This window comes from Corythoichthys intestinalis, chromosome 16 (assembly GCF_030265065.1).
Source record: "Corythoichthys intestinalis isolate RoL2023-P3 chromosome 16, ASM3026506v1, whole genome shotgun sequence".
NCBI lineage: Eukaryota > Metazoa > Chordata > Actinopteri > Syngnathiformes > Syngnathidae > Corythoichthys > Corythoichthys intestinalis.
The window spans coordinates 7471578-7488256 of NC_080410.1; the positions used below are offsets into that span (position 1 = coordinate 7471578).

Consider the following 16679-nt stretch of genomic DNA (forward strand, 5'->3'; position numbering starts at 1 on the left):
TGACGCATCACTTCCGGGTTCGTCCACTTTCAGGCTCGAACTCCGGAAACGCAATTATTTTGTCAAATATACAACATATAAATTATTTTTTCATGCTTTATTTGTTGAACAATGTTTAATTACTTTAATTTTGAACGTATTTGGCATTTTTTGAAATTACTTCACATTTGGTCTTTAAAATTGAATATAATGTAAATGTTGACATGTTATTTAAAAAGAAAAAGTAACATAATTAACTAGTAATCATAATTAATTAAATAACTAAAAATGACTTACATTATGCACAGTGAAATGGAATATACTGGGTATCACAAAAGTCGGTACACCCCTCGCATTTCTGCATATATTTAAGTAAATCTTTCATGGGACAAAACTGACAAAATGACACTTTGACACAATGAAAAGTATTCTGTATGCAGCTTATATAATAGAGTTAATTTATTTTCCCCTCAAAATAACTCAAAATGTGAGAACACCGCATGGGAACTACGTATATCCCTAAATGTCCAAATTAAGTACTGCTTGTCATTTTCCCTCCAAAATGTCATGTGACTCGTTACAGGAGTGCTGTCAGCATTGCTGCAGAGATTGAAGAGTTGGGGGGGGGGGGTCATTCCCACTTCCATGTTTGACTGTAGGCATGACACACTTATCTTTGTACTCCTCACCTGGTCGCCGCCACAAATGCTTGAGACCATCGGATCTAAACAAATTAATCTTCGTCTCATCAGACCATAGGACATGGTTCCAGTAATCCATGTGCTTTGTTGACATGTCTTCAGCAAACTGTTTGCGGGCTTTCTTGTGTACCGTCTTCAAAAGAGGCTTCCTCCTGGGGTGACAGCCATGCACACCAATTTGATGTAGAGTACGGCGTATGGTCTGAGCACTAACAGGCTGACCCCCCACCTCTTCAATGTCCTCAGCAATGCAGGGATGAGGAAAAAAAAAAAAAAAATGCCCTGCCTGGCATTTTTTATTTTTTAACATGGAGGTGGCCGTCATATTTTCAGGATTAAAGCACTGTTCCGTCCCCAAATTTTATACCAGAACGGTGTTCCGAACTGTTCCGGCCCACTTTCACGCCTGGTGGGCAAATTTTGCACGGACGAAAATGTGATAATGTCGTTCCTTTTGATTGCTTTTCTCGCTGCCTGTTAGGGTGCATTACTGGAGGAACAGAAGGCAGTGATGCAGCAGTGCACAGAGGAGAGAAGGAAGTTGGCGGCAGAGTGGAACATCTTTCATGTCCAGGAGAAGCAGCGACGAGAAAGGGTCGAACAAGATGTCAGCACTCTCATGGAGAAAAGGGAGGACTCCATTATGAGTCTCGTGCAAGTAAGCCTAACCTGGTTTCTAGTAGTGTTGCACCAATATCAACATTGCTCTAAAATGTCGTAATTTGTATTAGGGAGTACTAAGAAATAACGTATCAATGATAAGCAATATGTATTTTTTGAGATTTAGTTTCCAATAACTATTTGCTCTACCCAAGATGGCCGCCAGCTACACACGCCGCCATAAAAAAATAGGCACTTGTCGCCATTCATACGCCATCATAATGTTGTGCGTGCGTCCGTTAATGGTGTCCGGGCGGCAGACGTTTCTTGAATTTCGTTCCGCTACGAGCAGCTGTCATAAAGTTATGTGTGAAAATCATTGTTTTGAACCTTTATGAATCGAAATCGAATAGTCACATGTCGAATCGCAATGCGTGTGATAATCGATTTTTTTGGAACTCCTCTAATGAATATCACACGACCATGTGTCAGAATCTGTATTGGGAGCCAAAAATGGTATCGGTACAATGGTAGTTTTGAGCAAAACTGAAGATTCTAAATATTATATTTTTGGGTCATAGGAACAAGCTGATTTGAAGCTTCGCAGCGGAGAGCTGAAACTGAAAGAGACAGCTGTGGCACAGGAGAGAGAGGCACTAGAACAGCTAAAAGCAGAACTGCAGAGAGAAAAAGAGAGAATAAGCAGCACTGCTCTGAGGCTCAAAATCCGAGCGCAAGAGGTAGATGCCTTCAGCAAGGTAAATATCCTTTTTTTTGGAAACCAATGTCTATATGTGAGATTTTTGTCTTAGTTACCCATGCATTACTCACAAAGAAATGTAGCTCTTCCATGGACAGTGGTCACTACAGTGGAAAGCTATTCAAAAGTTGACATTTAACAATTTCACGAATTATGACTTAAAATTTTTAGTGCTCAAAAATAGTCAGTTGCCAAGGGTCTTACGTGTTTTTTTCCCCAATTGTTTATATATGTGTATATTTTAATTATTAATCAATATTGTATTTTTTATTTATATAACATTCTAAATACATGTATACCTTAATACCATGTTTAAAAAGCTAATTTAATGAAATTAAAATGAATAAAAACAGAACTACAAACTGATTACGGCCCCAAGAAACTCTAAAGCTGATTTTTTTACCCACAGTCCCTGTGACAGCATAAATAAAAATCTTAAATAGCATTATTATGTGAATTAGAATCATATTTTGAAACGATTCGACTGTATACAACAATTTGGCAAAGCACAGGTGACGAGAAATTAGTCTTTTAATCTGCCGTTTAACCCTGCTTGTGATATGTGGAATATGAAATATTAAAAATGCATTTATACAGTAAGACACAGCAAAATTACTCCATAATGGTCAAAACTATCGACTTCTTGCACCTCCCAAACGATATTTTATGCCACCGGAGTTAGTCCGACTTTTGTTATTTCCCTGCCCCAGCTTCGGAGAGCATAAACAAACCAGGAGGCGTGACAGCTAGCCAACACGCTAACCCGAAACGAGCGGCGTTTCAAAGTCTCATTCTCACCTTTCAAAGCGAAAAATCACACAAAACTACCCTGGATCATAACACACGGCGGCGGGGTTGTTGATTGTCTTCACTGATCGGCAAGCAAGTTATAGTTCGTCGATCCCCTGCTGCTGGCAGGAGAGCTCATTTGCCGGGGAAGCAGCTGGAGAATGACCGCCGGACAAATTGGCCGACATCGAAAGAGCGCGTAGCTGCCTGAGCCCAACCCGAGGATAGTGGTCTATTGCCGGGCACACGAAGAGGGCAGAGGGGGCTGGAAATCTGGACGATATGGCTCTCCCGGCGGGCACGCGAAGAGGTGGTCGGCCGAGTGGCATTCTCGGTGGACAAGGAGCATTGTCAGCCACAAAATGCAAGCCACCTCCGTTCTAAACCGTGTGCCATAATCCCAGTATTCGACATTATACAAAACTATGTTTACTTGCTTCCTCTTAAGTCCAATAGTCTCACAGTTGTCAGACTTGTTTTGGCCAATCTCTACGGTGAACCGGAAATTTTGAAACCCAAAAAGGCTCACACACCTCTCCCTGAAGCAGCGACAAAACCCTGCAGCACATTTGGGTGGCGTGATGTGAAAAATAAACAAATTAATCCACAAAATCAGCTGAATCCATAGTCCATCTGCATGCTATAAAGCAATTCTGTGTTGTGAGATGCTGACCCGGGTGACGTCACATTCGCATTCCTCATCAAAACCGGAAGTTATTCATTTTCATGGCGCGGGATTAAAAAAATTTGAATATATAAATCGATCGCTTCCATACACATCCAAGCGGTCCATTTCATTCAGGAGCATAAAATACCACGTGAAATATGAAATACACATGCTTTTTGCTGTCATGGCACTTTAACTCATTGCATGCCATTGACTGCAATAGATGTCCAATTCATTTAAACTGGGAAGTAGAGCTGTATATACTCATTTTTCAGTGCCATTGACGGCACTAGACATTGAATCCAATTTGACTGGGAGATTGGACGTCAATGGCAGCCATTGAGTTAAATGAGTGGCTTGTAAGGTGAGATACATAATTCATGCATGAAACGGTTCGTGTTTGAAAATGAATGTTTGTCTGCCCCAAGTTTAGAGGATGTTTTGCGTAACTTTGCCATTTGACGTGCACAGCTGGCAGCAGAAAAGTATGAAGAAGGAGAACAAGCACTGCAGGAAGCCAAACGTGTGGAGTCTGAACACCAGGCAAGGCTGAAAACTATTCATTCCCAGATTGAGAGGCTGAGGCATCTTGAACAACGTGCTCTTGAAGTATGTCATTAGAAATGTGTATATCGACCTTAAAAATAACAAGATCAATTATAGGCAATCAACCCGTCACTCTCTATCATAGGAGCGAACACGATTTAATCCGCAGGAAAGAACCGAGAACCCTAAACAAGAGGCTCCCAGTGGCTCTTTGCCACAAACAAGTCCCATTCTACCAGGTAATGTCAGCACATTCATTTTCACAAATTTTCCGCTAATTAGGACCATGATCTTTGAATTCATTTGTAGACACAGGTTCAGCAATGCTTGACCCAAAGATGACACCAATCCTAAACACCTCTCAGATATTACCAAATTCTCAATCAATGGCGCTTCAGGCAAGCCTGGCTATATGGAAGTACAATGCACGAAGGGTAAGCTTCACAATTGTGTATCCATTTGGTTGGACAGGTGCATGACACAAATACTAGTTTATCTAATAAAATTTTAAAATCAATAGATTCAATTTTAAAAGTCTGTTTTCAACATAAGCCCTCGTTTACAGGTAGTAAAATAATGTAAACAATTAAACATGTTTAATACTTCTGCATTTACTTCTGCAGTATTTCACTGTACTTGTAGTACAAGTACATGCACACAAGTACACTGACATGTAGGGTTGCCAACCGTCCCTTGAAAAATGGAATCGTCTGGTATTCTGAAACAAAAGTATGCGTCCCTTTTTATCATCGAACTCTGATCATTTGCGAAAGTTATTGCTGAATGTACTTTGAAGTATGCCCGAAGGATATTGGAAAAAACTATCATTGCAATTTTTTGAGGGGGGGTTGCGATATTATATTGATAAAACTGGAAGAATTTTCACCGGATAACTTGAATAGCTCTGTTTGGGATAAGCCTAAACGATATTAGAAAAGATTAACATTGCGATATATATTGCCAAAGCTCCACACTTACTTTTTACATGGTTGCACCTAATTTTTTTCTTCAGGTGAACCAGCACAAAATGTAGGCGTACCCACATTTTTCATTGCATCACCTTTAACGCCATACTTTTAATCACTCTTGAAGTAATCTGAACTATTTGCCAGACTACCTGATTCACGCCAGCCGAACCCACGCTGGCGCAGCTCCAGCGACCTGGGCCGGCGAGACCCCGGCCAAAAGGCCAACCTCTGCACGTTCACCTTTGTCTTATCCCCTTGTACTAACTCCATTTTGAAAGCTGGAAAAAGGCTTCGAAGCTCAAGTTGACAATGTATTCAGGTCGACCGCGATCAAACAGCAAGGCGAAACAGACTCAGGCGAGAAGGCAGACTCGTTCCAAGGTCACCATATCACAAGACAACAAAAGGTTCCCGAGAAAAAATGACAATGTTTGGTTAAACATTAAGGCTCTAGCGGGGCGGGCCGTGGGTAGGAAGGGTGTGTTTAGGATAATCTTCTATCGCGTTTTGGGCTGTTTAGTTTGTGTGTCGCCATTGCTGGGCCATGAATAATGAGGCAACTGATGTGGGAGGTTGGGCCTGCCTTGACATCTGAGAGGCATCGCGCTATCAAACTTAGTTCTTGGGTGTTGCTTTGGTTGGCCGGGGTGTCTTGGCCCCACCACCAAGGTGTCCCTTTCCCCCCCCCCAGGGAGTTGGTAACCCTATACATTTGTGCATTTCACTTCTTACCTTTTAAAATCTGGTATTCTAATGTATGGAGAGATGCACCAACTAGGAGTGAGAACCTCCTGTTAAAAAATTCCCAATTTGGCAATCCATTTATCAAAGAGAAAAGCCCTTTTTAAATGTAAATTTTTTTTTAAATTTTTGCACTGTTGTGGACAGTTTCAAAAACCTTGGGCTTCCTCAGACTGAAGATCTATCAGTACAGTATTTCTATAAACATAACTATTACTGCGTACCTGTCAACCCGAGGCCTTTGGTAATCTTACAAATAGGTGACTAATCTTACGTCTTATAATGCGTGCAATATGAAACAAAAATAAAACTCAATTTGTAAAATAATATGAATTTATTGGTAATATTGTAACATATAACCTGGTGCAATCAAAATCTTCAGCTACATCATGATTAATATAATTTAAGTGACTTTTTTTTATGATTCTATGTAGCACTTTTGGCAATTTCGATCATGTCTTTTGATGGCTGCACTTCAGCTCGCCTTAAAGGTAGTTTGTTCAATTATGAATTAAAAAGGTCAATTGATAAAATGAACTTACCGATGCAATCTTTGAGTCAGGGAACATTTCTTTTGCTTATTCTGAGAAGTGATCAGCAACAAATTGGCAGACTTCATCTTTATGACCATTATTGTTAATTTAACTTTTAAAAAGTAATTAGTTACAAATTACTTCTCCCAAAAAGTTTAGTTGGTAACCTGAATGTAAGTAATTAGTTACCTTTAATGTGTTTTCATTTTTTCAAAAAAAGTAAGCTTTGCCATGTTTGGAAGTCATTTATTGTGACTCAACCGTTAAAAGTTGTTAAAATTGCTCCCGTTTTTGCATTAGTTTTCTTGTCTACTTTCGACATGTGAAAGTTTTAAAACTGTTTCATCATTTAAAGATTGATCCAAGTCAAGATTTTGCCTATTTAGTATTTTAGATAAAGAGTTAGCTAGGAAGGTTCACGACAAGAGCCTTTCTGCGAAGTATACTGCTTTTAAAATGGCGGCTGTTTAGTAACGCCGCCGAGTCGGTCATTTCGCATGTAGTTCTATATGCATGTGATATCTAGGCGTAGATTGTCGGCTAGTCAGGAAATATTGGAGCCACCTAGCCAAAGATTGCGTTTGCTACAGCGTCACAACAAACACTTCTCTTTCCGTGCCTAACTTTTGTGTCATTCAACCAACGTAACGCACGGCGTACATTTAAAAATCAGTGCCCACTTGTACAACTTGAGAGGTATGTTACTGCAACATCTTGATTCATTGACGAAGTTTAAATGTGTCTTTAGATGCTCATGTCTGCGTACCATTGACAGAGCAAGGGCGAATGAACAAATGTTTGCCCCAAAGTCTAAATGAGCAGACACTATTCATCCTCATTCCATAGACTTTGAGTACACAATAAGCACAAGTCATATGCTGATGCTTCAATGTTTATTACAAATTTCACATTAAAGTACCAACATTAGGAAAATATGTATGCATTTCATTTGACTGGTCCACTAAATTGAGTTACTTATGCACACAGGACCATGACTACCTTGAAGAGCAGCAGATCTTCCTTGAAAACTTGAAGAAAAAGTCTTGCAGGCAGAAGTCAAATTGGACGTTAGCATTATGATGCAAGCACAGTTTGTGTGTGCAACAACCTTGTTTCTAAATAGTTTTCCTTAAGAGTCATTCACTCAAACACCTGCATTTTACCTGAAAATGACAAAATTACAGTAAGGTTAGGTTCACACCACAGGGCATGGTGCTCAATGGATTTTTTTTTAGCCATTCATATGGCACACAAACACATGCGAGTCACAGTGTGACGGGAACATGTCTAACGTCACTTATCAGTGCTTATGGAAATGATTGAAGATTTTCTACTGAAACCAGCATTTTTTTTCTTAGCTTCACTTGGGAGATCAAGCGGACTATTTTTGTGCCACCAATCGCATCAGTTTTGTTGAACAGTGGTGATGTATAGATCTACTGTGTACAAATGAGCGTTCATAGCAATGCTGCAACGATTAATTAACTTGCTTAATTTGATTAAAGCTTCAAATCAAATTTGGCTGCTTCAATTAGTTGTGTTGTAATTTTTTTTTTTAAGTGTTTGCATTGTATTGCATTTGGATGGCTACACTGCACTCTAGTGGCAATGGTGAATATCACAACTCATTTAACATGGCTGAATCCAGCTGCTCCCTGTTAAGACCAACGTAAGGTAAGTTTGTTTGAGCTAATGGTTTTTAATGCATTCGTAATTTAGTTTAGAGGTATATTTTGTCATTTTTGTGGTGTGTTATTGTTAAAAAAAAAAAAAAAAAAGCATTTAAGCTAGCACATTTGCTGTGCAAGTTAGCCAATTGTTCTTTTGTTGTGCTTAGATCCTCATTTTTATACCATTTGAGGCCAAGCGCAGTTATTTTTGAAAATGCAATTCTGCATCAGCCTGGAACTCCTGACTCACCGCAGTTCCAGCTATAGAGTCTGGCAACTGTTCAGCGGGTCAAATTCCCAGGACGGAGCAAGCCACAGCAAACCGACAGTGGAGTGGACCAATCAGCGACGGGCAGACGTGACGGTCAAGCGACAAACTAGCGCGAAGACTTCAACATACAAGGAGAGCAGAGAAGTTTATTCAACATGGCTAGTGCGAGAGTTGGTTTTCGCGACTCAATGTGTTTTTAGTCATTTAAAATCAAATTTACCACTGATAGGAACATTCTCAGCTCTCCCGTTCACCATCTGTCTTGCTGTGTAGAAGACTACTGACACGCAAGAGTGTTGTTGCTCGTTAAGAACACGTTGCACGGCCGATTTCGATTGGGCTCAAGAGGCCAATAAGGAGCTGGGACAGCGGTGAGTCTGGAGTTCCAGGCTAATTCTGCATAATTTGAAGAAATACTCAATTTTTTTTAATTCGCATTCAATGCGCTTGTGAAAGTGCAATCTCAGCAAGCGTGTTACATCTAAAATCTATTCTGCAGCGCATTAAATGTCTCTAACCCAATTCAAACAAGTTGATGAATCGACTAAATTGATAGCTGCAGCCCTAGTTCATAGTGCAAAGGCATCTGATACATATCAGATTTACATTCACATATGGAAAAAGGTCAAGGTCTGATTTGAAAACATTTAAAAAAAAATTTTAAAAAAATTAACTTGCGATGTTACCGTACTCTAATAGAAAGCAAATATCAATCGGTGAGTTTGTAATCAAGCCTCAGGTTACCATGACTCAACAGTGTTGTTCAGACAGGGATAACTTGTATCATCACTGGCTTGATTCTGCACAGGTCACACATTATGTACCTGTATCAATCTCCTTTCCACAGATGTTCCATACATGGCACCTAAAAGAGACGAGTCAGTTAAGCTCTTGTGATCAGTTTGTATATGAAGAACAAGTTTGCAGGCATTTTCTCAGATCTGGTCATTGCTATCGTCAGTTCTCGCATCAGACGGCACTTCCTATATGCAGTGTTTATCATCACTGAACAGAATCAAGCACTCCAAAGCAAGGGTGTAGGTTTGCATAGGGACGGTAGGGACATAACACTACCAACTTTTCAGGATTCTAAAATGATGCATGCCAAATGGAGTTTTTGGATCGAAACAAGGTAAGTACGAGATAACTCAAAGTAATGGCGTCTAATTCTGCTCTTTCATGCGGTCACCTCTAGAGGTGTGCAAAATTTCTGATTCTTAGATTATTCGCCGTGGAAGATTCAAGAACGATTCACAAACATCCAAATTCCGATTATTGAAATATGCCAACTAAAACGAAAGTACAACCGGCACAATGAAGAACTGAGCGAGAGTAGCTAAACATCATGCTTCTCATTACCCGGCCCCTCGGGTAATGCCAATGCTCAACTCACGGCTCTAGCTCAACTCATGCCACGAGATAAAAAACAACAACATACCTGACTGCTGCCGAAAAGCTGCTACTAAGTACATCCACATAATGTTACGGCAGATATCATTTATATAGGACTAGATGCATTATAAATTTGATAGCGTTAGCAGCACATCTACAAAAAGCTAGATGCGGGCGTTAGTAAACGGCCGCCATCTTAAAGCAGTACACTTCCCTGCAAGGCTGTTGTTGCGAACCTTCCAAGCGAACCTAATTAACTTTTTATCTAAAATACTCCCAAATCAGTAAAATATTGACTTGAATCTATCTTTAAAATAGTTTTAAAACTTTCACATGTCGAAAGTAGACAAAAGGGAAATTATGGAATAACGGGAGCCATTTTAACAACTTTAACGGTTGATTCACAACATTAAATTAATTGAATGTAGTTTAAAGCTGCTGATACAGAATGGGGACTGGAGTTTTTTATTTACTGTTATTTTTGTATATTTGTTTACTGCTACACGTTAACTTGATACTGAAATAGTAGTTTGGTTTAGCCTGAGAGTATTTTTGAACAATTTTGGAACTAATGTACAAAACAAAAAAACAAAACAAAAAAAAAGGAGGGGGGTACATCAATAATCGTTTTATAATCGAATCGGAGCCTCTGAATCGTAATCAAATCGTTAGGTGCCCAAAGATTCCCAGCTCTGGTCACATCCATATAAGTGTTTTGCTGTTTAGAGAAAAAAAGCCTTCCTGTTCAAAATGTTCCTTCCCCCAGAAAATGGAGATTTTAAGCTTTCCAATGATGTATCACACATGCATATCGGACAATTTTGAAAGTTGGCCAAATTGGGGGTCTGCGCGGAACTTCAAGTCACTTCAGTGTTTTCCGCCCTATCCATTAATTAGGTTCATATTGGTGAGAAATGTAGCCCTGACCCCTGTTCACCCAATCTGTTTGATTTTATTAATGTCCCGTCCCCAGCAAAAAGTGTACATGCAGGTTATGCTGTTATATCGTCCCTACCAATATTGAGACCCAACCTACACCCTTGCTCCAAAGGCACCAGATAGTGTAGCACCCACCTTTGAACTCTCCTCGTCTTTGTTTGAAAGCAAGTGGGGAAGAATTCACCTGTAACAAGGCAAAAAAAAAAAATAGTTCATGAGTGCTGAAACGTGTTTCTACAAGAACCATATTGCCAATTGCTGGTAATCAGATTTTTTTGTCCTCCACACGTTGTCTTCGGACAGGGATAACAAAACTCATCACAAACACACAACATATTTCATAATAAAGCTATCTCCAAGCAACCTTCATAACCTTACCCGTCGTAAGTCTGGTCCTTCTAAGTCCTGGTTCTTATCGAGACCATGCTCCTCCACCACGTGTTGGTTTCATTGAAGTTAAACGCTAACAAGCTAGCGACGTTGTAGCGAGCTTCGACTCGACATCCAGGCTTTAAAAACTGTTGATTACTTCTTCTATTCAAGGAGGAATGTATACGTACATTAGCTGTATAATTGAGCAGAGAGCTATAAAAAGTTGTTTCACGTGAGCGTAGACGACCTCGGCATTCATCTCTGACGCCTGGAAGCGAGAAAAAGAGACAGGAAGTATCGCGTGATCTGGTTTTATTTGGCGCTGACGTCACTGCACCGTCGCGAAAGAAAAGGCGTGGCAAAAATATGAGATTGAAAAATCAGTATTACAACGAAGCAATCAACGACCAGCTTTCGATAAACCACTGTAATCAATAAAAAATTGATTGACAGCGATAGAATTTTCTTTTCATGAAATTCGTTTGTTTACCCGGTGATGTCGCCTTTGAGTAGACATGCAGGTTGGAGGGATTAAATGAATCAAATCAATGATTATGCATCATTAAATAGTCACTGTAATTTTCTTAATCTACGAAAAAAATGGAATTTAATGAAATATTTCTTTAATATAATAATCTATATAGATATGTTATGTAATCACATATCTGAATTTACATAAATATCGAATTAAATAAAAACAAAAACAATCATAATTAGATGATGGAATATTTTTCTACTACGAAATTAGATTTCCTGAAGTGCCATCATTCATAATTGTCTGTTATATTTTTTACTATGAGTACAGTGGCTCCCAATTTAAAATTCCTCTATTGGCTAACGATGTTTAGAAAATATTTATTAATTTGGTGTGGAGAGTTATTGTTAAAATATTATATGCATGGTACATGTAAAATTACCCTTGTGCTAGGGTCGAAAAAAATATATAGGTAGTCAGTACCCACTGTTTACTAAGCTATACATTAGTAAACTGTGACTACAGTTTAATAAACTGCGTGTACAGATGACAAATCTATGGGTACACTTAAATTGTCTGTACCCACAGATTGTAAACTGTAGGAACAGATTAGTAATCTGTACCCATAGGCGGAGTTTAACATGGAGCAAAGGGGGCATGTTGACCCCGAAACGCAGTGTCAACAATAAAATTAACTTACAAGGATATTTATAATAAATTGAAAATGAGCGTTTTTTGTTTCCCATTATTCATGAGGAGAATTCTAAATCAGGCTGCTTAGGACAGCTACTTTTCGCCAAAATCGTCATACTTTGGATATGGTATGCCCGCCGGTGTTGCGCCAATGTAGTTGCCCCTATCAAAAATTGTATCCCCTGGGCGGAGCCGCTGCGCTGCACCGATTTGCTTGATTTCCGTGTTTTGGTGATGTAGGTGTACGAGGTTTTAAAACATGGCCCTTCCACCAAAAAAACAACAACTTTTTTGTCTGTCATATAACGTAACATACGTACTGAACGAAAAAAAAAAGGAAATGTTTCACTGTTTTACCCGTAGGATGACCTATAACTGTTATTACTGTAATAAAAGTCCTGTATGGCGTTTCTCCAGTTTAATAAACGTCAGTGTCCAAAAATATAACTGTGGTTCTTTTCTGGCTTGAATTAATTGTTTATGTCGACATAACTCATAACTTATTTGTGTGTGCTCTCCCGTGGCCAGGGGACACAATTTTTGCCAGAGGTAACTACATTGGCAAGACACCGGTGGTGGCTCTGTTGTACAATTAGCATCTTTAATGAGGAAAATTGAAACTCCACTCACCATTTTGACGGTGTTCTCTTGTGTTTCATGGTCCACATGTTCAATCCTTGGTTCTTGCTTAGTAGTTGTTTTCACTTTTGAAAGCTTGGGTTTGTAAAAAAATACATATACAGTGTATCACAAAAGTTAGTACACCCCTCGCATTTCTGCAGATATTTATGTGTATCTTTTCATGGGACAACACTGATAAAATGACCATTTTGACAGAATGAAAAGTAGTCTGTGTGCAGCTCATATAATAGAGTTAATTTATTTCCCCTCAAAATAACTCAAAATATAGCCATTAATATCTAAACTCCTGGCAACAAAAGTGAGTACACCCCTTAGAAACTACAACCCTAAATGTCCAAACTGAGTACTGCTTATCATTGTCCCTCTAAAATGTCTTGTGACTCGTTACAGGAGTGCTGTGAGCATTGCTGCAGAGATTGAAGAGGTAGGGGGTCAGTCTGTTAGTGCTCAGACCATACGCCGCACTCTATATAAAATTGGTGTACATGGCTGTCACCCCAGGAGGAAGCCTCTTCTGAAGACACAAGAAAGTACACAAGAAAACCCGCCCGTCTCATCAGACCATAGGATATTGTTCCAGTAATCCATGTACTTTGTTGACATGTCTTCAGCAAACTGTTTGCGGGCTTTCTTGTGTACCGTCTTCAGAATAGGCTTCATCCTGGGGTGACAGCCATGCACATCAATTTGATGTAGAATGCGGGGTATGGTCTGAGCACTAACAGGCTGACCCCCCACCTGTTCAATCTCTGCAGCAATGCTGACAGCACTCCTGTAACGAGTTGCAAGACATTTTGGAAGGAAAATGACAAGCAGTACTCAATTTGGACATTTAGGGATGTACGTAGTTTCTATGCGGTGTATTCACTTTTGTTGTCAGGGGTTTAGATATTAATGGCTATATTATGAGTTATTTTGAGGGGGAAATAAATTAACTCTATTATTTAAGCTGCACACAGACTACTTTTCATTCTGTCAAAGTGCCATTTTGTCAGTGTTGTCCCATGAAAAGATAAGACTTAAATATCTGCAGAAATGCGAAGGGTGTACTCACATTTGTAATACACTGTATTCACCTTGCCCTAAGCTTAGGTTCTAAAAAATTATATATATCCATCTTGCCTCTTCGGTCTTCGGCTGGTTTTGGCTAAGTAAAGCATATGACCGTCTAAGGTGCTAATTACATGATCTGTTAGAAAAATAATTTAGACCCATTATAAAAATCTTTTTTTTCCATTTCATTCATTTTTTTTTTTTGTTCTTAATTTTAAAATCATATATAGGAAAGTCAATTACACTCATTGACACTTTTCGGCCACCAGGGGGCCTGGCCCCCCATGCCCTCCCCTTAAACTCCGTTTATGTACCAATGCATTGTTTTTCACCCTGGCACCATGGGGTAAAAATGAACCGTGTGTATGTACTGTAGGCGCTTCTTGTCTGCACTCCCGCTTTTGACCACTAGGAAGAGACTCTGACCCAGGAACGGCGTCCTCGCGTTTGGAGCGTCCCGCAACAGAACTCCGCTGGAGTCGGTACCGCACCGCCATCCTCGCACTGGCCTGGCCGGGATGGCGAAGGAGGCTCCCGAAGCGGAGCCACTCCGCCAGCGGAACGGCTTTGTGGGTATGCTTTACGGGGAGTTTACGGACACGCTCGACGACAAGGTACGATACTCCGTGAGCCTGACGGAGAGCGCCCTGACCATTCAGAGGATCTCGTCGTCTCCCGGCCGGGCTAAGGTGGTCTTCAACTTGACGGATTGCATCGGCTGCCGGGCGTACAGAGGAACGGACAGCTCGGACGTCGGCGCCTACTTTACTGCTTATTTTTACCCCTTAAAACGGCGGTGGATGAGCGCCGGCGTGGCCCGTCAACGAGTGGAGCAGTGCTTTCGGGTGGCGCTGGTCCAGGACCCCCGGACAAACCTGCGGGAGGCTGAAAGGTGGGCTTGTGCCATCAGGGATGCCTCCGTGCAGCAGGCGCCCCGGAAAGACGGTGAGCAAGGTCACATTGTTTATGTTCAGGCTATTTATATGGGTCATTCCAGAATTGGGGGACAATTTAGGGATAGATTAGAGTAGACCATTTCGAGAAAAATAGCAACATTACAAAAACAACTAAAGAAAATAATTTCCCTCGTCTTCATAAACATTTCTCAATCCTTTAATGCACGAATTATTATTATTTTTTGTAACCCTTTACAGAGAAGTCAATGTACTTATTGGCTGCTATTGACGGGGCTAGACGTTCAATCCATCTTGACAAGGAGGGGCAAATGCATGTTCATTCATATATAGCATGAGCATTCATTGCAAGTCTTCCCGGTTTAAATGAATAGTAAGTCAATTGCCATCAGTGGCATGCATTGAGCCAAATACTATTTAAAAATAAATACATTTTAGAGTGTTGTTTGGGACTTTACTCAATAATTTAGTTTAGATTAATGTATTAATGTAGAACTGTATTTTTTTTTTTTTTTTTTTTTTTAAATATTAAAAATAACAATTAATACAAATAATTTTAAAAAAATAATTTAAAAAAAAAAAAAAAAATGACCAAAATTAGCAGCTTGCCTCATAAAGTGTTAAAGGTCTTAATAGTTTAAAAAAGAAAAAAAAAAAATTTTTTTTCTTTTCTTTTTCTTTTTTAAATTATCAGGGCTCCAGACTAATATTTTTTACTAGGAGCACAACCTAGCTTGGCCCCTAATTTAAAACTTTAGGGGCGCACACTGTAAATCGACATACAAAGTTTTCCTCTAATTTTCACAGTTTAAATGAGAAACACTTTTATAATACATGCATAAAACTACAAATTAATGAATCTATATTTTATTCTCTATCAGTTTTGACATCAACCAGTATACCGCTTACAAATTAGGTTAACATTGGAATTTTTTTTTGAGGGGACCCAGCTGTAACATGGATGCGGAGTGTCCCATTCATGACAATATATACGTATATATATGTATATATACAGTAGGGAGAACAAGTATTTGATACACTGCCAATGGGTTTTCCCATTGGCAGTGTATCAAATACTTGTTCTCCCCACTGTATGTGTGTGTGTATATATACACTCACTGGCCACTTTATTAGGTACACCTGTCCAACTGCTCATTAACACTTAATTTTCTAATCAGCCTATCACATGGCGGCAACTCAGTGCATTTAGGCATATAGACATGGTTTAAGACAATCTCCTGCAGTTCAAACAGAGCATCAGTATGGGGAATAAAGGTGATTTGAGTGACTTTGAACGTGGCATGGTTGTTGGTGCCATAAGGGCTGGTCTGAGTATTTCAGAAACTGCTGATCTGCTGGGATTTTCACGCACAACCATCTCTAGGGTTTACAGAGAATGGTCCGAAAAAGAAAAAATTTCCAGTGAGCGGCAGTTCTGTGGGCGGAAATGCCTTGTTGATGCCAGAGGTCAGAGGAGAATGGCCAGACTGGTTTGAGCTGATAGAAAGGCAACAGTGACTCAAATAACCACCCGTTACAACCAAGGTAGGCAGAAGAGCATCTCCGAACGCACAGTACGTCGAACTTTGAGGCAGATGGGCTACAGCAGCAGAAGACCACGCCGGGTGCCACTCCTTTCAGCTAAGAACAGGAAACTGAGGCTACAATTTGCACAAGCTCATTGAAATTGGACAATAGAAGGTTGGAAAAACGTTGCCTGGTCTGATGAGTCTCGATTTCTGCTGCGACATTCGGATGGTAGGGTCAGAATTTGGCGTCAACATATATGTATATATATATATATATATATATATATATATATATATATATACATACATACATACATACATATATATAATGAGGCATATGATACATGGTGTACCTAATAAAGTGGCCGGTGAGTGTATATATAATATATATATACACACACACACATATACAGTGGGGAGAACAAGTATTTGATAGACAGTCAAT

The 16679-nt window shown here is 39.7% G+C and overlaps 2 protein-coding genes, 1 long non-coding RNA gene and 2 other non-coding genes across 6 annotated transcripts in view; 2 read left to right on the forward strand and 3 right to left on the reverse strand.

The window, feature by feature from the left end:
* Positions 1–7810, forward strand: part of LOC130932156 (fas-binding factor 1-like) — a 61295-nt gene extending 53485 nt beyond the window's left edge. The window contains exons 23-28 of one of the 2 annotated variants that reach the window (XM_057861599.1): positions 1162–1338; positions 1862–2038; positions 3968–4105; positions 4188–4281; positions 4352–4476; positions 7272–7810. In XM_057861599.1, coding sequence (XP_057717582.1) covers positions 1162–1338; positions 1862–2038; positions 3968–4105; positions 4188–4281; positions 4352–4476; positions 7272–7364 — 804 coding nt within the window. In that variant the 3' untranslated portion in view covers positions 7365–7810. The remainder of the gene's footprint in view (positions 1–1161; positions 1339–1861; positions 2039–3967; positions 4106–4187; positions 4282–4351; positions 4477–7271) is intronic. The other variant, XM_057861600.1, reaches the window with a different exon arrangement.
* Positions 7161–11201, reverse strand: LOC130932157 (uncharacterized). The gene is made up of 4 exons (XR_009067361.1): positions 10935–11201; positions 10692–10740; positions 9050–9090; positions 7161–7447 (listed from the first exon to the last, which is right to left on the reverse strand). It is a non-coding gene; the product is annotated as an uncharacterized LOC130932157 (long non-coding RNA).
* LOC130904989 (small nucleolar RNA R38) lies at positions 8954–9023 on the reverse strand. The gene has a single exon (XR_009060992.1). It is a non-coding gene; the product is annotated as a small nucleolar RNA R38 (small nucleolar RNA).
* LOC130904990 (small nucleolar RNA SNORD49) lies at positions 9159–9235 on the reverse strand. Its single transcript, XR_009060993.1, has one exon. It is a non-coding gene; the product is annotated as a small nucleolar RNA SNORD49 (small nucleolar RNA).
* Positions 11202–14132: 2931 nt separating the features above from the next.
* The window catches only part of LOC130904368 (sphingosine kinase 1-like), a 94565-nt gene continuing 92018 nt past the window's right edge, over positions 14133–16679 (forward strand). The window contains exons 1-2 of the mRNA XM_057817089.1: positions 14133–14137; positions 14222–14736. Coding sequence (XP_057673072.1) covers positions 14133–14137; positions 14222–14736 — 520 coding nt within the window. The remainder of the gene's footprint in view (positions 14138–14221; positions 14737–16679) is intronic.